The sequence below is a fragment of the Helianthus annuus genome, chromosome 16 (assembly GCF_002127325.2).
Source record: "Helianthus annuus cultivar XRQ/B chromosome 16, HanXRQr2.0-SUNRISE, whole genome shotgun sequence".
Taxonomy (NCBI): domain Eukaryota; kingdom Viridiplantae; phylum Streptophyta; class Magnoliopsida; order Asterales; family Asteraceae; genus Helianthus; species Helianthus annuus.
This window is the reverse complement of record NC_035448.2, coordinates 33,258,297-33,279,214: the sequence shown is the minus strand read 5'-3', so window position 1 is coordinate 33,279,214 and position 20,918 is coordinate 33,258,297. Positions and strand designations below refer to the sequence as shown.

General features: G+C 36.7%; 1 protein-coding gene and 2 long non-coding RNA genes across 4 annotated transcripts; all 3 read right to left on the bottom strand.

Moving 5' to 3' along the window:
* Positions 1 to 739: 739 nt before the first annotated feature.
* LOC110915209 lies at positions 740 to 2,888 on the bottom strand. Its single transcript, XR_004884322.1, has 2 exons — positions 2,684 to 2,888; positions 740 to 2,252 (listed from the first exon to the last, which is right to left on the bottom strand). It is a non-coding gene; the product is annotated as an uncharacterized LOC110915209 (long non-coding RNA).
* A 7,255-nt stretch (positions 2,889 to 10,143) lies between these two features.
* On the bottom strand, positions 10,144 to 12,863 carry LOC110917951 (serine/threonine-protein kinase prp4-like). Of its 2 annotated transcripts, XM_035985771.1 has the most exons (7): positions 12,680 to 12,863; positions 12,411 to 12,601; positions 12,130 to 12,320; positions 11,985 to 12,044; positions 11,831 to 11,899; positions 11,321 to 11,733; positions 10,144 to 11,204 (listed from the first exon to the last, which is right to left on the bottom strand). In XM_035985771.1, exons 2-6 carry the CDS (start codon positions 12,457 to 12,459, stop codon positions 11,647 to 11,649), a joined length of 456 nt encoding a protein of 151 aa, XP_035841664.1. In that variant the 5' UTR covers positions 12,460 to 12,601; positions 12,680 to 12,863; the 3' UTR covers positions 10,144 to 11,204; positions 11,321 to 11,646. The 2 variants fall into 2 exon arrangements, with proteins under 2 accessions (XP_035841664.1, XP_035841663.1); XM_035985770.1 differs by lacking the exons at positions 11,831 to 11,899; positions 11,985 to 12,044; positions 12,130 to 12,320; positions 12,411 to 12,601; positions 12,680 to 12,863 and having other exon boundaries at positions 11,321 to 11,651.
* A 112-nt stretch (positions 12,864 to 12,975) lies between these two features.
* Positions 12,976 to 13,997, bottom strand: LOC118488350. The gene is made up of 3 exons (XR_004884321.1): positions 13,484 to 13,997; positions 13,338 to 13,400; positions 12,976 to 13,163 (listed from the first exon to the last, which is right to left on the bottom strand). It is a non-coding gene; the product is annotated as an uncharacterized LOC118488350 (long non-coding RNA).
* Between the last annotated feature and the right edge of the window lie 6,921 nt (positions 13,998 to 20,918).

Here is a 20,918-nt window from a genome sequence, read left to right as displayed (position 1 = left end):
AATAGTAATAAAAAAGAAACATGTTAAAATTATTAACCCAACTTGCTTAATTTCAGGCATAGCCACCAGATTTCATTTTGTCTGGGGTGTGTTGATGGAGAGAACTTTGATGAGACGTATATGATCTCTCTCTCTCTCTCTCTCTCTCTCTCTCTCTCTCTCTCTCTCTCTCTCTCTCTCTCTCTCTCTCTCTCTCTCTCTCTCTCTCTCTCTCTCTCTCTCTCTCTCTCTCTCTCTCTCTCTCTCCACACAAAGGAAATAGTCATCATATATATAATTCATTCTTAGAAAAGTCACATGAGAGTTGCGACGGAGCTATTAAACCGAACAGAAATTAGACGTATAAACGTTGAGGCATGCACGCACGTTGCCATATGTTAAGTTGCCAAATTTAGATTAAAACATAAAACACACTCGTGAAAAAGAATAATTTTTGTGGATCCGGACTATATGCCGGGGACAACCAATTTCAATAAATTTTAACTAAAAACGTACATACATTAAAATAAGCACATCTTAATGCAAACTTTATATAAGGACAAATAAAACCTAACACACGTTCGTTGCGTAGAACTAAATCACGTAAAAAGAAATTGTGAAGAGATCGAATTTAGTCTGACGTAATAACAAAGTTAAAACATATATAGAATTATTATGACAAAACACGATTTAAAGTTTAAAAAATATAAAAAAAAGTTTACTTGTAAATATTAAGATAATTAATTAAGTAGAGATTAAATAAAATTAAATAAGAATATAATTCATTGTAAATATTAAAACAATTAAAATCTTCTCTAGGAGGATAACCAATCAACTCAAAAAATATGTCAACAGTATGACCCAACATATTACATTGAGTACACTTCAAGTTAGGATTAGCTCCTCTAGTATTTTTCCTCCTAGAATCAAAAGACTGGCCAGATTTAGACACAAAAGAAACATTCTCACTTTTAACACCTCCACTAGACATTCTGTGAGACTCTTCGCTGGATACAACAGAAAAGGCAACCTTGACAGATGGAAATGATTCTCTTGTCAACAAGTTTGTTCTCACTGGCTGATAAACATTATCAAGCCTCATGAGAAACCGCATTAGTTTTATTAACATAGAAAAATCATTATAGTCTCTAGCAGCTTTACAAGAACATGTAGGTAGTTTGAGCATAGCATCAAACTGCTTCCACATGGTAGTTAACCGGTTATAATAATCTGCAGCTGTACTTCCATTTTGTGAGATACAATTAATTTTTTTATATAGGTCATAGACAACAGAACCATCTACCTTGTCATAGGTTTCCCTAAGATCATCCCGCACTTCTGAGGCAAATTTAGAAAACACTTGAGCTAAAAACAGTTCATCAACACAGAGTTTAATAACCTTGTTAAGACCACAGAGTTGCATCTATCCCACTGACTTGCTAATACATGATCAACAGTGGATCTTTCACACTTGCCACCTATGAAACCAAATTTATTTTTGGCTTCTAAAGCCAATTTCATGGCACTAGACAAAACAGAATAATTTTCAGTACCTTTTAGCTTAATACTAACAATAGTTAAGGCACTAGAATCACTAGGATGAAGATATAACGGATCAGCTATATCCAGTTTACTAATAAGTGTTTGTGAAGTACTACCACTATCACCCATCTTGACCAGTAACAAGAAATAGCAAACAAAGACAAGCAATTAACAACAACCGGAAACAACAGATAGTCATAAGTAATAAACAAACAATCAACAGAATAACAGAAACCCTAGGGCGAAGCTGAGTCAGGGACCAGATTCCAGGATCGTCACTCTATGGTGCCTGGACAAGACTTTACTCGGGAGCCGAAAAACAAAAAACAAGAACAACCATCAAGTATCACAGAACAATACACAACAAATAGACACAAAGATAAACCGGTCCTCACTACCCCGGTATCAACTAGATCAACAAAAGATACATAACAGATAGACACACAATAAAATCAGTCCTCTCTACCCCGGAACTAAACCAACAACAAAAGCTAAAAAAAAATAGAACAAGCTTACAGAAGTGTTTAACTCCCTCCTTAAGCAGATCTGATTAATAACCTTCTAAGGTTATAAAATGAGATCAAAAGATGCAAATATCACAAACACCCAGTTAGTTTGCCTTGTAACCTTCTAGGGCTACAAAGACTAATGCATACCTTCAAATTCCAAGATCAAGACGATCTAGATCCACAACAGTCAGATCCGCAAACCCTAGAACACAAGGAGCGAACCTAAACCACAAATCAACAAACGGATCAAATATCACAGCAGAAAAAAACACAGATCAGGAGCGATTTCGCTCTGATACCATGTAAAATTATATAGAACAATAGCAAATGAACAATAACACCTAAGTAGTGACAAAATGGCGATGGAAAAATTTTATTAGTTTACCAACCCAGAAAACGCCCAACCAAACCCTAGATCTTACCAACAGTAAGATCTAAATCAACAAGATACAAAACAAGATCAACTGATGTCAGTTGATCAAGAGAAACAATACAACTATACAAGATCCCATAGGATCAACAAGAATACAAGACAACAGATCAACAAATCGTAACAACTAAAACCAGAGAGAAAAGGGTTGTGGGTGAAAAGATGAGAATGGTGAATGAATCATCCAGAACCCTTATCTCTTCCTTTTATACGAGAATCTCACAAGTTACAGATTGCACCCTTGAACACTTCCATCCAGCACCTACAGGTTTGCCACTTACAAAAACAACACCCTTCAAAATATCTGCATACAAAGGCCTTGTAACAACTTGTAACAACATGCGTAACAAACTGGCCCAACTGATATGAAGCTCTAGTGACAGAGATACAAGCCCAATAAATAATAAAACATAACAACCATATAGTATATGAAGTAAACTTATTTTCAACACTTTTCCACCTCGTTGCTATTGACAATTTATCATTTCGTGCATGCCAGATACATCACTACTGTTTAAAAAGAATACCTTCTTTTGAGGTTTTTTTTTTTTTTTTTTTTGAATGTTTTGTCTGTACAATCTAGTAGTTTGGTCACCGAAACAACTACAATATAAGGTATTTTACACCATGGCCAAATCTATTCCCATTTGTCTTGAGCCAATCTAGTAGTTAAAAGATGATCCATCACTTCTTGCCCGATTCCACATAAGGGGTATGATGTGGAGGTGATACCCACTACTTTTTTTCAATAGAGACACCAATGTTGGAAATTTATATAAGAGCACCCTTCAAGAAAAGAAGTTCACCTCGATTGGAATCCATGTAATTTATTCAAAGTGTTGATTGAATTGCGAACAATAATATATAGCTCTCAATTAGTTACCAAAGTAACTGAGTTGAGAAATTTCCCATTGTCTAGTACCACTTGTATTTAGCATCTGATATGGTCACTTGATTGAAAGCATTGATTCCAAGACCAGATTTCACAATTGTCTGTTGCCACTTGTCATTTCCATTTACATTCCTATCTCTAATTTTATCAGAGCCCATGAATCCAACCAAAATTACCCAAGTGACTGAGAGCTTTGCAAATCCTGTGTCACTAGAACATATAGATTCTCCCAATCCATTCTCGATCTTCATTAGCATTTACCAAGTAAGGAAAATTTAATAGCCCTCAAGCTTTGGTGCCATTACTATTTCACAAGAAATAGACTTTTTTTTTTTTTTTTTTTCATTCTAACCACCCATGCCTTCTAATTCTCTCCAAAATTTCAGTGACTTGAAGTGGTGCTTTAAGCAACAAAAAGAAGTATATAGGGAGACTTCCAATGCTAATTTAGCCAATCTGATCCGACTTCTACTAATAGAATGGGGATTTGCTGTGCATAGCAATCTCATCTCAAAAGTATCAATAACCACCTTCTTGTTTTTTATGTGGTTCATGTTAGCTCCAACTAGCATGCCTAAGTATTTAAAAGCGAAAACATAAAGTGACATAATTGAGATCTATGATCGATGTCGAAAAGTTGATAAAAAATGAGTAAAATCAGTGTTTCCAACTACTGTTACTAGTAAAGGTAAGTAGGGTTACAAACTTATAGGGAATCGGTGAAAAGTGTCAAAAGCCAAGTGTTTCATCAAACTAAACATTAAACTTTAAACTGAGAAACTGGTTGATTGATTGATTCTAATAACTTAACAAAAGTTAGATTAGGTTTGTAAACAACATGTGCAAAGAAGTAATCCACTCATGGTTTCAGTTGTGGGGAAACAATAATTGGCCTAGTTTAAACCAGTGGAAGGTCATCAATGGTGACTATATATATGATTTAATCAAGTGTTAGTTACATAAGCGAATTTAATAGATTCTATTCACAAAACCACCAATTCAATTATGTAAAACAGAAACCAGCATCAAACAACTAATGACGTAAAGAAATCAATCAAATGAATATTGATTTAGTGTTTTTAACACAACCAAACTTTTTAAATGCATAAACCACTATTGAATTCAATCTTAGAATAATGGGTTAACAATTTCAACCCAAAAAAGCTAGGTCAAACTGCTAGGATTAAAATTCGGATTGAATTTGATTGAAATAATAAGCTTGAGACAGAAAACTCTTCGATATATAAACATTAACGAAATCGACACAAATTCATTAATACCGAAAGAGTTTACATCGACGCTGAAAACTAGGAGATTACATCTCTGATCTCCTCTCTAACTGACTCTCTCAATCGCACGCGCGCGCACACACACACACTCTAAGACAAAACCAAGATATGACAAAAAGTTATGTAAACATTAGGGGTAACAAGCCTTTCAGCTAAACGGGTTCGTGGGTTCAACCCAAAAAAATATAATATAATAGGGGTACCCAACCCTTTTAGCTAAACGGGTTCGTGGGTTCAACCCAAAACTGACCCGAACTCGTTTAGACTAAACTCAAAACTCCCAAATTTCATGTTAATTTGTGTCGTGCTTTCAGGACGTGTCAGAAATTCCCAACCCTACAAACCCTACACCCAGAGAAGATCATATGTGATTTAGCCTTGTCTCATTATGATTTGATCTTCGATTCTGGATGGACACATGAAATCCTTGATTAGGATTACTGGAACTCTGAAAATCTTCATTTGTTCGGTCAAAAAATGCTAGAAAAGACGGTAATTTTGAAACCCTAGAGTTTGGTTTAAATATGGCTAAAATTCCCAAAATCGAAAACTACCATCCGCTTACGATAAATTACAAGTCATCTATAATTTTCATGGTGAAAGCTTTCTACAAACGATGAAACTCCAGTCACTCTTAGACCTGGGGACCCTAAATTACGATCAATGGACCATAAATTACGGCAGGACAAACCTCACTTCTCAAACTTTTTCCAACTTCACTACTTGTTAGTTTTGGTGTCGTATAGGGATTCACTAACCAATTTTGAATCAATTGCAAGTAAACTGATATGAAGAAAAAGCTGGATTTCTACATAAATCGTGTATTCAATGTCAGATTAAGCTATTTGGTGGTACTACCAATGATTATTCGGATTAGATGTGTAGGTCACTCAAGAACCAATTTAATTATTTGGATGAGAATTAATGATATCGTACTACACAAGCGTATCAATTTTTTTTGAACGGTTAATTTTTCCGCTTAAATACTTACGTCTCTCAAGGATTGAACATTTGTCTCCTCACAAAAGATAATTTCTCTTGACAACTAGGCTATAACGTAAATGACACACATGCGTATCAAATAATACCCGTTACTTATTGTATTGTCGACCAAAAAGTTCATCCTAATCATGCTTACATCGGTTGGTCCTTTTATTGGGTTTCAAAAAACTAGAGCAACTTAATCATGTGATCCAATCAAAATTTTAAGCCAATCCCAAAAGGACACTTAGGCCCAATTAAGGCTCCACTTAATTAATTTGAAAACCTAAATACATAAGATTTGCTCTAGTTTTAATCATATAACCATACCTATAAATTAGTTGTAAATATTTATAAAATCAAAAACCGATACCCGATCGTACTTAAATTAAAACGAGTCTACACTCTCGTATCTCCTAACTCGTTTAATATTTAATAAGATTCGCTTGATCGACGAGTTAATCCAATATCACAAAAACCGTCGATAACACTAAAATTACCTACATTTGGTTCCCCAACTTCCTTCCAATTCTTCTAAAGAATACTTTCCAACTTGTAATTTGCCAACATACTCAAAGTGATGATATTCTAAGCTAAAAACCAATAGAAATGATCAATTAACTTGATTTGCCTCGAGTCCAACTCTATACAACTTACTCTTGACACAATTTGAGTTTCAACTAGGATGCCACATAAAAACAACGTACTATTCTTGCAAGGTTAATTGGAATTTTGCATTTAACCATTCTCCAATAAATACGACGTCATTTTAGCTAAAAAGAAAGTCGACACTTGACCATTATTGTGGGGTAGCGATACTGGGTATTATTCCCATCTCAACTGCCTTATTCGGTACTGCCACCAACACCTCCATACTTTCCTTAAGATCTATGAAAAAGAATGTGTGGTGGACTAAATGCATCCCTCTTTTACTTTCTACACCCTCTTTCTATTAGTGTAGAAGTTGTCAAATTTTATCCTTATAAAAAAATCCTTATTTTTAGCGTTATACATATATAATTGATAGGCATTCAGTCCATACAAACTTTGGATGTTATTGGCTATATACTTTCTTTTAAAGTTCTGAATTATCCACGAATGTTGGGAGGTCTAGCATATGTTGTCTTAACCGATTCCGCGCTAGAGAGCCCACTCGCACAGTAGATCCCCAATTTAAATCTCTCAATGAGAAACCCCTATCATTCAGACTCGAACTTGAGATCTGAAGGGAAAACTCACCCGGACCCACCATATGTGAAACTTAATACCCATGGCCACCACTAGAGAACTAGTGATGATTGGTACCTGGCTATATACTTTAAATAATTTTTTAAATGTTTAAAAGAAGATTGCTACAGATTAATTTTTGAAACGGTATACATCCGCAGGAACAAAACAGATGCAATTTACATTAAAAAATATTTAAAGAATGAATGTTCAAAGTATGTTAAAAAATAAGATTCCTACAGATTACTTATTGAAGTTTTGCGTGTGTGTATATATATTCAAAGAACGTTAATATTTTTAGAATTCAAATCAAATAACTAGTTTGTATATATATTGAAGTTTTGCATGTAATAACGAATTTCCTAAAATTTGTTTACATTACTTTAAAAAGAAATATTATTTATTCATCTTATATTATAATTTAACAAATATTATAATCATATTTAAGGTGTTACTAATAAATTCAAATTTTTAAAAATAATAAATTCAAATTTTTAAAAATAATTCTATACATACATAATTGATACAATTTCAATCTTTATAAAATTTTGAATAAGTTCTGTTTATTGTTTTTTTAAATTGTTTAAAAACTTAAAGTAGATGCAATTTAAATAAAAAATACAAGGCAAATTGGATTTAAATAATCACAACTCACTGTTATTGGCCAATAATAATCCCAACTCATTTAATCACCAATAATAATCCGAACTATTCAATTTTGTTTGTAAAATACTCTCAGTTAAAAAAACACTAACTAGGTTAAAAATTTGCTGATGTGGCATCTGATGTGGCCCTTTTAGCTGATGTGTCATATGACGTGGCAGTTGTTGTGGCATTTTTGATGATGTGGCAACTGATGTGGCAGTCTACGTCCCATTTTTGATGACGTGGCAGCTGATGTGGCAGTCTACGTGGCATTTTGATGACGTGGCAGCTGATGTGGCAGTCCACGTGGCATTTTTTATTACGTGGCGACTGATGTGGCAGGTGACGTGGCAAGCCATATCAGCAAATTTTTAACCTAGTTAGTGTTTTTTTAACCGGGAGTATTTTACAAACAAAAGTGAATAGTTCGGATTATTATTGGTGATTAAATGAGTTGGGACTATTATTGGCCAATAACAGTGAGTTGGGATTATTTAAATCCAATTTGCCAAAATACAAAATAAAATGTTTAATGTATTTATTTGAAAACTTTAAAGGGGGAATACGACCAGTAAAAATTAGAGAAAAAGAATAGAACATCATGTAAATGAGGGTGTGGGCGGCCATCAGTGTTTGGTGCAACATTCCTCCGATTTTCGCTTTTAAATTCAAAGATTTAATGGATATTAATAATTCTATTCAACGAGGGGAAAAATGAAGAAGGTTATTCGAGGTTTGGTTATTATCTCGTGTTGGTGTATTTGGAAAAGCAGGAACGAGTTGGTATTTAATCAGATCAGAAGAATCTCGCAAGATATTTTGATAGAGATTAAGTCGAGAGGTTTTGGATGGTTTAAAAATAGAACATCATGTAAATATATTAGTTGGAAGGAGTGGTGTAAATACTCTATGTATCAGGGGCGGAGCTACCTTTATGCCGGGGGCAACGCCCGCTACGGCTTGGTGCGGAAAAAATTGGAAAAATTAGTGTAAATTTTGGAAAAATTTGAGGTTTTTTCGATTTCGTTACGGCTTATTTATAAAACGTTACGGCTTGGCGGATTTCCTAGATCCGCCACTGCTATGTATATATTGTAATTTGGCTCTTAGCCCGTTTAGGTCAGGGGTGTTGTTTTGTATTGGCCTTTTGTCCGTTTGAGTCGAAGATTTGTTTAATGAAGTTTAATTTAAAAAAAAAAATTAGCAACACCCAAATAATTTAAATCCCTTCGTCAACCATTTCACCCAAATGGAGTTATCATCCAACCCCTAACATTCCACGATGGCAAAGTCATCATAATGATATGTTCTCACCTTCTCCAATAACTGCTTCTCATACAAGATTACCCCAACAACCCATTTGAAAACAAAGGCACTCACTGATTGAGATCTTATCTTGAACCTCTTGATTAATTCCATCTGTCATTTTGACACGTTATTAATTGCGTCATTTACGTCACAACATGTTTTGTTTAGAAATCATTATCGACCAGTAGCTAGTTTAAATTCATGTCGACTCATGTATACTATAAGAAAAGTAACTATTAGAGACTAAACTATTAGAAACTAATATATGATCAGTCTCGATTACATAATATTTAGGAATGATTCATCAGATAACATTGGGGACTGATTTTTGAGTCCCTAACCAACATATTTGGGACCGAAATAGTGTGGTATCATAACTAATGCCTAGTCTCTAAACATGAAATAGCGTGATTCAAATTGTCTATTCATATATACTTATCATGGTTTATAATCAACTTTGGTGTGAATACAATTGTTTTTATGTTTGTATGATGTTTTTGGGGTTAATACAACTGCTTTTAGAAAGAAAACTAGTTGTACACCCGTGTGAATACACGGATATGTTTAATAACGATCAAAATCAAATACTAAAAAACAGATTATAATATATCATTTAAGTTATTTGCATTTAGTTACATATCTTTATAAAACAATGTTAAATACAGTTAGTTTTAGTGTACATGTTTGATATAGAAATAAAAAATTTAGTATCAGATTATACCAGATTATAATATATCGTTTAACTTGTTTAACTAAAGTCAACCACTGTTGGTAAAGGGTAATCTCTGTTTCGCCAAATCACTGTTTCTCAAGACTCTGTTTGTAACCAAACAGAGGTTTCAAACATGTGTTTCTCATACCATTGTTGGAAATCCTAACCTCTATTTGTAACATCTGTTTTAAAAACTATACCTTTGATTAATAAACAGATTTTAGGTTTCAAAAGAGTGTATCATTTGTTTGAGGTATCTAAAACTTTGTTTGACTAAAGTCAACCACTGTTGGTAAAGGGTAATCTCTGTTTCGCCAAATCACTTTCTCAAGACTCTGTTTGTAACCAAACAGAGGTTTCAAACATATGTTCCTCATACCACTGTTTGAAATCCTAACCTCTGTAACCTCTGTTTTAAAAAAACCAAAGCTCTGTTTGTAACTTATGTTTTAAAAACGAAAGCTCTGTTTGTAACCTCTATTTTAAAAACCAAAGCTCTATTTCCTAACCTTTGTTTGTAACCTCTGTTTAAAAACAAACATCCAAAGCTAGTGGCATTGATAATCTCTTCAAGACTCTGTTTGTAACCAAACAGAGGTTTCACTTATATATGAAAGTATAATAAAAAATTTAAGATTAACATCCATACATCCAAATTAAATTAACATTAACGTCAACCAAGTATAATAAAAAATTTAAAATTAAACACTACAATATCCCTTATAGCAAACAAAACAATCATTAACTAACCACATAACAATAACTTAAAGGTCTTCGAATCTTTGAAAGATACAGCTTAAAGGTCTTGCATGCTCAAACCTGCATTAAACACAGTATGAAGAAAAAAATGTCAAATAGACGTAAAATACCGCGTTTTTGCGTAGCAGTCCCGACTTTTTATTACAAATTCGGGTCATTTCTGTAGTCAAGAGGAAGAGATTGCTTCAACTTATCAGCATTCTTTTTGTCATGAACGCATAGGATGTAGTCGATGTCTTGAGCATTCGGTCACAGGTCGTTCGTAGTCGATGTCTTCTGGTCTCATCCAACAACTATGGTCATTAGGATCACTTTCCCCTCCTGATGTATCACCTTTCCTAACCTATGGTGTTCTTAGCTGGGACAATAAACTTACAGGAGCTCAAGTAAGTAGCCAATAAAGGTGTTAAGAAGCCAAGCTCAAGTCCGGCTCCTTCAACTTTCGAGAACTCAAGATCGGCTCATTTCGAAAACTATTTATAAAGCCTGTGATTAACCAAAATTTTTGATTTGGTCCCCAGCTTTTGAAAAGTACACGAATGGTCCCCGTGGCTTGCCCTTTGTAACACATTTACTCCCCAGCTAACAAATCTAAAGGTTTCAGCAGGACTAAGTTATGGACTAAATGTGTTAAAAAGTGCAAACCACAGGGACCATCCATGTACTTTTGGAGACTATATGTGTTACAAAACGTAAACCACAGGGACCATTTGTGTAGTTTTGGAAAGCTAGGGACAAAATCCACAATTTTGGTCAACCACAGGGACCATCCGAGTACTTTACTCTATGATAAATTATCATAATTATAGTGCTTACATATTTCAGGGGCACGATAAAACCGACTCACGAGGTACGGTGTGATCTCGTTTTTCCCAGCAAACATAGCATTCCCAAAGTCACAAAGCTTTAGAACATTTTTGGCGTCATTGACCTGATTATCATACGAAGTTAGAATGTATGAAGGAGTACTCCAACATTATAATAAAACAACATTATAATAAAACAAAGAAAAAATAAATGATAGTTAAAAATTTAAGGAGTACTAACCAACATGTTATCAAGCTTGATGTCTGTATGAAGGACTCCACAGTTTCTAAGATGTTTTAGAGCAATGAAAAGCTGTTTACCATAGGCCCGTACAGCAGTTAATTTCAGACCAATATTACGACCAAACTTCTTTAACACTTCATGAAGATTCATATGAAGAGATTCAAAAACTAAACAAAGATGATTCCGGTGCTTGAAACTGGAAAGAAACCGAACGCAATGACGCATGTCCTCCAAATCAGCACCGACTAATTTCTTCAGTATCACCAACTCCTCTAAACCAGCTTTACACCTGTTTAAACCAAATAAATCGATAAAACCGATCATCACTTAATATTAAGTGCATAACTAAACCGATCATCCCAGTTATCCTGAAGACCACTTCTCTGAACGGTCAAACCGTCACCCTTTCCCTGCAAGCACAACAACCAAGTGAGCATGCAGAAAGCTAGTGTACTAAATATTTAATCCACTATTAAAATTTAAGAAAATTAATGGCATGTGACTTACAGATATTCGCACTCCAGCTGGTGATTCTCCGAATATATCATCAGAGAACATGTCATTTGATCTCTCATTCTGTATATTTCAAAGGAACAAAAATCATTAATTGAAACATTACAGAGCTAATGAATAAGAACTTTAATAACTATAAATAACTTACCATTTCACGTGCTCTAGGTGTAGATTCTCCAAATATATCATCCCCGTTTGATCTCTCACTCTGTAATAGTCAGTAAAGGATAAATGAGTATGCATAGAGTGATAGAGAGCCTGCTTAAATCTAAATTAAAAAAATAAAAACGCACCTTTGGGGTACCCTCTCCCAGACCACCAGCACCAGATGCCCTCTGAACGCCAGAATTGCCATTTTGTGGTGGCAATCTCCTAACCAAAAACGGCGTGTCACCAATGTTAGTATCAGACCCTTCTCCTTCACCGTCAAGATCGCGTGAGTTTACATTAGCTGCACCTACAGACTCTTCCACATTCTCTTTACCTGTTTAATGCAATAGATATCAATGCCAAATGAGTATCAAATTAATCATAAATCATCATATTTCAGCACGGGGCTTAAAAAAAGACGTACCTTCATCCCCTAACTGAGGTGGCAGTGGCTGCTGCTGCTGCTGCTGCATTAGCTTAGTCTTGTACTTTTCAAGAATGGCTTGAATACGTCTTCTACTCTCTTCCTTTATTCTGTTCAAATCTTCTTCTTCATCGTCCTCCTCAACTTGCAAGGCACTTTTGTCTTGATATGCCTCTTCGTCAACCTCCTCCCTATAGCAAAGTTTATTTCAGCACATATGTATGAGCATCAACTGACAAAATAATAATATGAAACTATAAAAGCAATACCTTTTAATCTTCTAAGTTTCTTCATGTCTATGGTATTTGTAATCATTGTTCCTGTCACGATCACCATCATTGTAGTTATAATAATCTTCTATTTCTATTGTTTTCTCTCTCTGAATCTACGCCACGCTCCCGCTCCCGCCTTCCCCTCTATCTTTCTCGCTCCCGCTCCCTATCTCTCATGACCATTTCCCTTTCCCTATTCCTCTCTCTCTCATGCCCCTCTCCCTCTCCCTATCCGTTTCCCTTTCTCTCTCTTTTCTCATTCTCTCTCTCTCAAACTCTCTCAAATCCCTCTCTCTATATCGATCTCTTTTCTCATTCTCTCTCTCTCAAGCTCGGGCTCGGGATCGTTTACTAAATAAGCTTGTTTTTAGGCTCGGATTCGAGCTCGAGCTCGTTTTAGCTCGTCTACAGAATTGCAGAGTGCTTTGCGTTTCTTGTTTGCACAAACTGGCCCGTTCGTCTTCTTAATCAATAAAAAAACCTACATGAGCCAAAAACAAAATCTACATGAACCAAACAGCTCTAATTCACATATGCCCTGATCAACTTAAACTTTCATAAAAACTATTTCAATTACAAAATCTATCAGATTTCAGTTTCTAGAGTGTCTGTGCAAAAGTCAAAGGACAACAGTCTGTTCAACATAAATAAGCACCTGATTCTTATCAGCCAATAATGCTTGAATTGTAGAATCAAGCACGTTTTGAAGACAGGCTCCCTGTATAATTGATGCCACAAATTAATTAAGATGCTTGAAACCTTAATGAAGATCAATAACCTAATTAAAAGAAGATTAATAACCTGTTCAACATAAATTAAGCACGTTTTGAACACAGGCTCCCGGATTCTTATCAGCCAATAATGCTTGAATTGTAGATCAATAACCTGTTCAGCATAAATAAACACCTGATTCTTATGAAGAATTTTGTTTTGTGAAACCTTATTCTATTACATTCGAACAAAAACCAGTCTGATCCACCCGCTTTCACATAATCTTCCTTTTCTGCTTCCGAAACCCCTTCCTTCACCGCTACACAGTTATCACTCTTAGCGCTACACCTAATCCTTTTCAATAACGATGACGGAGAGGATTACCCTTATGACATGATAAGCTGTCAAAGTAGTTGAGACATGAGGGTAAAATGGTCAATATTATGTGCAAATCACCTCCCGTTAACAGTAGACTTTAAACGACCTCAGATATTGATCAGTTTTAAGTAAAAGTGCTGAAATTGCCATCTATACATATACTCGATGCAGATCACATACCTGCAACTTCTCCGTTTCAAACATGATGTTCAGCAGATAACGTTACATTCATTTTTATAACAGAAGTGGGTTTTTCAATTCCTGGTGTGTTGATGCACTGAATGTCTGCTGACTACGTCTTATTGAGTCTTGTGTCTAGATAGGTTAAACGGGTGCATAAACATGATTAAATTAGGGTTTGTATAGGTTTTAGAATGCTTGGCCGTTTGAAATGATCCTGGCCGTTTGAATCATGTGTAGCCGTTTGAACCCTCGCCGTTTGAACAATCCTGGTCGTTTGAACACCATTCAAACGGAAGGGTGGTTGTCTATAAATAGTTGTTCAGTTCAAACGGTCAGCAGAGTGTATGTGTGTGTTTGTGAGTCGAGGTGCTGTCGGATTTGTATCGGAATCATTGTAAAGACTCGCAATCAGTAATTGAAAGAGAAATTGGAAGGAACAAGCTGTTTTGACTTAGTTTACTTTGTTTCCGCCTTTGTAAACTGGGATGAACTACTTCTACTGACGTTTAAGGTCATCAGAACGGTCCAACAAGTGGTATCAGAGCTCAGGACGAGGAGTTCATACCAAATACAGCTTGAAATCGCCGGATTATCTCACTTCTACCTTTCTTTTCTGATTTGAACTAGTTGTCACGGTTAAAATGGCTTGAAACGTTCACATATCAAACGAAATTCACTTTTAACTAATCCTTGACAATTTGGAACTAAAATTCGATCTAAAACTAATCGAAATAGTCGTTTCCGTTTGAAACTGTTCGAGAAAAATGACGTCATCCGTTTGAAAAGGCACAATCTGTTTGAACGTATCGTTTGAAAACAAGTCCTATCGTTTGAAAACATACTGATCATTTGAAAAATGAAGACCGTTTGAATTTGTCGTTTGAATTAGAATCATATCGTTTGAAGTGTAACCGTTTGAAGTCACTTCATTTGAAGGTGGTCGTTTGAATACCTTCCGTTTGAAACTATTGTTATTTCAAACGGACAAGTCCATTCCATTTGAAAATAACCTGCTCGTTTGAATCACCGTTTGAAACCATTCCGTTTGAACAGGTTCCGTTTGAATCTGATATTTTTCAAAACCAAAATTTTTCTAAGTATTGTCTAATTTTTCAGGTACAATCAAAATGGATGATATTTTCATGAATCCCTTCAGCGACATGTATGCTTTCACAGGGAGTTCTGGAAACAATGACACCTCTTCAAGCAATGCAAACAAGAGTCCACCGAAAGAAAGAAAGAAGGAAGCTTGGGAGTCCGAAAGCGCATTTGGAACATTTAACAAACCTCCTAAGCTGATGGCTATAGAAGATTACAGCAGGTGGGCAACAAATTTTGAAGACTGGTTGATGGCATTCGCTTTTCCTAGCTGGAAAAGTATAAAGAATGGTTATGCCGAGGGAAAGAAGAATGGTGAAGCATTGAGATCGGTTGATGAGATTGAGAGTTTTGTGGCCGAGCAAAAGTGTGTGGCATTATTGTTTCAGTCGGTGCGGGAAGATATCATTTCGCTGATAGATTACTCCAATGCTAAAGATTTGTGGGAGAAACTTGAAAAGAAGTGTCTTGGAAGCAAAGAGATTGTAAAGAACAAACGAAAGCTTCTTAGAAAAGAATTTGATCTTTTTGGTTGTCTAAAGAATGAATCGGTGTGTAAAATGATAGAGAGGTTCGGTCATCTGAAACTAGAGTTAGCAAGACATGAAATCAAGTTTTCTGATGAAGAACTAGTTGACAAACTGTTTGATTCATTACCAGATGAGGTTGATTGGAGATATTATGCGCTTATGTTGAAGAACACTATTGCTCCTGAAAAATTAACTCTAGATTTGGTGATTGAGAGACTTGAAAGTCACGAGCTGGAACTGAAGAAAACTTACAAAGTCAATCACTCTTCTTCTCAGCAGAATTTGGATCTTTATTATCCGAAAAGCATGATGCCAAAAGCAACTTCTCCAAAGACTGCATTTTCAGCTGAGAATGTATCTTCAGCAAGCAAAGAAAGTCAAAGCAGTTCTAGCAGCGGAAGTCATAGTGGTTATCACAGTGGATCTTCGTCTTCTGCAAATCGTTCTGATGCGAAGTTTTCTTGCAACATCGCGATAGATCTGAAGAATGCACAGAATTTTGATGAGGAGTCGGCCAAGCAACAGATGGTCTTTTTGGCATCTGTGCTAGAGTCTTATGAAGGATTGGTGGCTGGTAAGATCGGGAACACAAATCTGACGAAAGAAGATTACGATCAGATAGACCCCAAAGAAATGGAGCTTATCGACATTCGTTGGGCGATGGCGAGTGCTGTTCGACGTGCTCAGCGTTTCATGGAAATTACCGGGAGAAAGACGATGGTGGTCCGTCTACAAACTTGGGGTTCGACAAATCCAAGGTGACGTGCTTTAAGTGTAAGCAGAAGGGTCATTTCAAGCGTGAATGCAGAAACGCATACGCTGATGAGTCAGAGAATCCGTTTAGAGATGATTACTACAAAAAGGCAATATACCATCAGAATAAATCCGAGCCGCCTAGATTGAAGCAGTCTGAAGATAACAGAGACAAATCAAGGGCTCTAGCTGTGATTTACGATGATGAGGGGTATGATTGGAGTAAGAAAGTTCTACCGGAAGAAGATGTGGTGGGTTACGCATTCATGGCAAGTAACGATGAACCCATTCCGTGGAAAGATACTCGAACAAAGGATCAGAAGTATAAATACCGAAAGATGATTGCTGTAAACAAGATTATCAGACTTTCTGTTATATTTCTGGAGGCAAAAAGAGCAAATAGATGGGATCCAGATAGAGAGTGCTACCTTGATAAGTATGGCAACATCGCGATTGATGACAAAACGCTAGATATCGAAGCCATCATCAAGGAGTACAAAGAAGAAGATGAATACCGGCAGCACAAGTGGTGGGGAACGCCAACTGAGAAGATGATTGAAGAAGAGAAAGAGAAAGAGAGAAAGGAGAAAGATAAGAAAGAGATGAAAGAAAAAGAAGAGTTTGAGAAAGCAAAGCAGATTGATACTGGCTTGATTGATACTACGCAGGAGTTAACGGCAGAGAACCTCGGAAAGATGGCTGATAAGGTGCTGGCTGCGAAAGCACTTGAGGTAGACCCTAATTTTGTTACTGAGTCAAAGGGGCTGGTCAGTCAAAGTGTGTCAACAAATGCGTCAGGTAACAAGATTGATGGAAATGCTGACTGCAAAAATTGCACTAAACAATGCAATTTTTGTAGCACTGTCACGTATCTTAACAATGAGAAAATCAAGAATCTGACAACGAAAGTTAAAAGTGTTGAGGATCAGATTCTCGGTCGTGACAAAACTGTAAAAGCTTCAACTGAACGAATAAAAGAATTAACGGCTCAAATTGAACATGATAAAACTGAACATGAGAAAGTTAAACGTGAAAATGAAAAGTTAATTCTTGAAAACCGTCAAATTTCTGAAAAGTTCGAAAAACTTAAAAGTATTGTGAAAGATAGTGATGATCGAAATGGCAAAACATATAAAGAAAATGAACATCTAAGAGCTGTGGTAAGAATAAAAGAAGAATCAATTAACGAACAACTGGATGAAATTGCTAAACTGAAACTCAAAGTTCAAGAAGCTGAAATTAAAAACGAACGGATACAGTTGAAGTTAAACAACTATAGCTCAGCAAGCTTTGTTTTGCAGCATATTGTTCCTAAACCCATAGGAAAAAACAAAGCTGGTGAGGATGTGTTTTCTGATGGAACGGGTGTAGGGTTTCACAAAGTTCCACCGCCAATTTTAGACAACTACACGAAAAAGTAGTCTAGTTTGGTGGAAATTGAGGAAGAAAGTGATGTTAAACTTCCTGAGAACATTGATGTCACGTTCACGTCTTCCAATGACGAGGGTGTCCAAAATGATGTGGTGAAAAGTGTGATAGACAAAGTGCTTAAACCGGATTGTGACACTTCTGAGGAGGATGGGTGTTTCTTGGATAAATACATTCCGAAACAAAAGTCCAGGAACAACTTAAATGATGAGCCTGGTCTTGTCATGTACAAGATGTCAGGATCGGATAAGTTGTTTTCGGATTCAGAGTTTCCGATCGAGAATGTAAATATGAACAAGTTGACAAATGTTTTTAAACTGGTTGAAGTCGAGTTGTCAGCAGTGAATAATCTGAGTCGAAAGAAAGATAGGGTTTACAACAAGAAATCTGTTAATCCACCACGTTTTTACAATAACACCAGAAACAACTGGTTGGGTGGTTATCAGGGGGGTAAACCATATCAGAAAAGAAATGTTCCAAACAAGAGGTTTGTCGAAAAGAAAAAGTTTGTGAACAGTTCAAGTTCACTTGCTGATGAAGAAAAAGAAATTTTTTTCAAAATCAAACAAAGAATTTTTTGAGAAGAGAGCTTCACAGGCTCAGTCTGAAGGCACGAGTCGGGTAGCTGATACTCGTACATGTTTTAGATGTGATTATGATGCAAATTTTCCACCTCTCAAGGCTGAAAATTTCAAAATTCAAATTGCGAGAGTCAAGGTTGCACCTAAGGCTGATGAGGCCTGGGTGGACTCGATGTTTGACTAAACAGTTTGAATTGCCGGAGCTTCCTGGTTCGCGAAGCATGAATCGGCATCTTTCTTGAAGTTGTTTAAATGATGATTTGTTATGTGCAGGATCTTCCAAAACTTGTATCCAGGTGGATCATGGATAGTGGAGCATCGAGACACATGACAGGGAAGACTGCGTTGCTGTATGATGTGAATAACATTAACGGTGGTTACGTGGGTTTTGCGGGTAATCAAGGAGGAAGGATCATAGGTGAAGGAACGTTATCGAATGGCATCGTAACGTTTGAGAGAGTTAACTACATCGCTGAGTTGGAGAACAACCTGCTGAGTATCTCCCAGATCTGTGACAGGATGTATACTACTCATTTCACCGACAAAGAATGTTTGATCTTGAAACCGGGATTTGTGATACCTGAAGAGTGGATCATCATGAGGGCACCAAGAGTAAATGATCTGTACGTGTTGGACATGAGCGTTGCTACTACAACCACGGGTCAGGCTCATTGTTTTGTGTCCAGAGCAACGGAGAAAGAATCAAGGTTATGGCATCGAAAGATGGGGCATATTCACCTAAGGAAAATGAATCACTTGGTGCATAACGATTTGGTGACAGGAGTGCATGTCAAAGGTTTTCATCTGGAAGGGGAGTGCATAAGTTGTGTCAAAGGCAAACAGAAGAAAAAGTCACACCCTACAAAGCAAGTCAATTTAGTTTCAAGACCATTGGAACGACTTCACATGGATTTGTTTGGTCCAGTGAATGTCAAGAGTATAACAGGAGATTACTACTGTTTGGTCGTGACTGATGATTATTCCAGATTTTCGTGGGTTTCATTCTTGAAAACAAAAGACGAAACGTTTGACAGCTTGATGGCGTTGTTTAAAAGAATTGAGAATCTGTACCAGAGGCCAATCTGTAGAATTCACAGTGATAATGGTACTGAGTTCAAAAATAGTAAGATGGAAGAATTTTGTGATGAAAGAGGTATACTGCATGAGTTTAGTGCTCCGTACACTCCGCAGCAGAATGGAGTTGCAGAACGCAAAAACCGGACGCTAATCGAGACAGCAAGAACGATGCTTGCAGACTCTAAGTTACCAATTAATTTCTGGGCTGAAGCTGTTTCTGCTGCATGCTATACTCTCAACAGAGTTCTTACTGTAAAGAAATTCAACAATACGTGTTTTGAGCTACTCAATAAACGCAAGCCGAATTTGAAGTATCTAGAAGCGTTCGGATCACCCTGTACGGTAATAGAGCCTAATGGAAAGTTTGGTTCGAAGAGCATTGAGGGAATCTTTGTTGGTTATTCAAGTCATATGCGATGTGTCTTCGTTCCAAGTGAGAAGCGGATTATTGAAGCAGCGAATGTTGAATGTCAAGGGTACACTATGCCGCCACAGAATCCTGGTGATTCATGGCGTTATCATTATGACAAACTTTGGGATTCGTTTGACATGAGAGAAGAATCAGAGGAAGAAGGTCCTAGTAATGCTGGTGAACATGATGATGAAGTTGCTCATGGTAATCAGTCGGAGGTGAATGATGATCAAGAAGCTGATAACATGCCAGTATTTGATCATGGTGATTCAGATCTTGAGGGGGAGTAGATCCAGTTGTCAAGTCAAACAAACCAAGTTGGTGAACAAGATGCAGATCAAAATGTTACTAATCTGGAGGGAAATGTAGATGTTCCAAGCGAAGTGATGCCGAGAACTCTTTCTTATCATCCAGAGGAGTTAATCATAGGAGAATTGCAATCGGGCGTTCGCACGAGACGTCAAATTGACCAGGGCTTAACATGTTTTTATTCTACGGTCGCACCTTTACAAACTGAATTTTCTTTAAGTTGTTTTATTTCGAAGGTCGAACCGAGAACTTACAAAGAGGCGCTTACTGAAGACTCTTGGGTCATAGCGATGCAAGAAGAGTTAAGTCAGTTTGAAAAGCTGGGAGTGTGGAAGTTAGTGGATTTACCAGAGGGTCAAAGGAAAATCAATATAAAATGGGTTTTCAAATGTAAGAGGGATGACAGAGGAGTGGTTGTAAGGAACAAAGCTCGACTCGTTGTTCAGGGCTTTAGTCAACAGGAGGGGATTGATTTTACCGAAGTCTATGCTCCTGTAGCTCGACTAGAGGCTATCAGAATTTTCCTAGCATTTGCGTCTTGGAAGAATTTCAAAGTATATCAGTTGGATGTAAAGTCAGCGTTTCTTTATGGGAAGGTCAAAGAGGAGGTTTATGTTGGTCAGCCGCCGGGCTTTACTGACCCAATCCACAAGAACAAAGTTTATCTGCTGGACAAAGCGTTGTATGGTCTACATCAGGCGCCGAGAGCCTGGTACGAGACTTTGTCTCAACACCTACTCGCTAACCAGTTCATACGTGGAAAAGTGGATGCCACT

Excerpts from the sequence above, each read along its gene's own strand:
- LOC110917951 (XM_035985770.1), bottom strand. The coding sequence starts at position 11,647 with ATGATCGGTTTTATCGATTTATTTGGTTTAAACAGGTGTAAAGCTGGT. Across the intron at positions 11,205-11,320 it reads TCAAGCTTGATAACATGTTG|GTCAATGACGCCAAAAATGT; the intron begins GTTAGTACTCCT and ends TATGATAATCAG.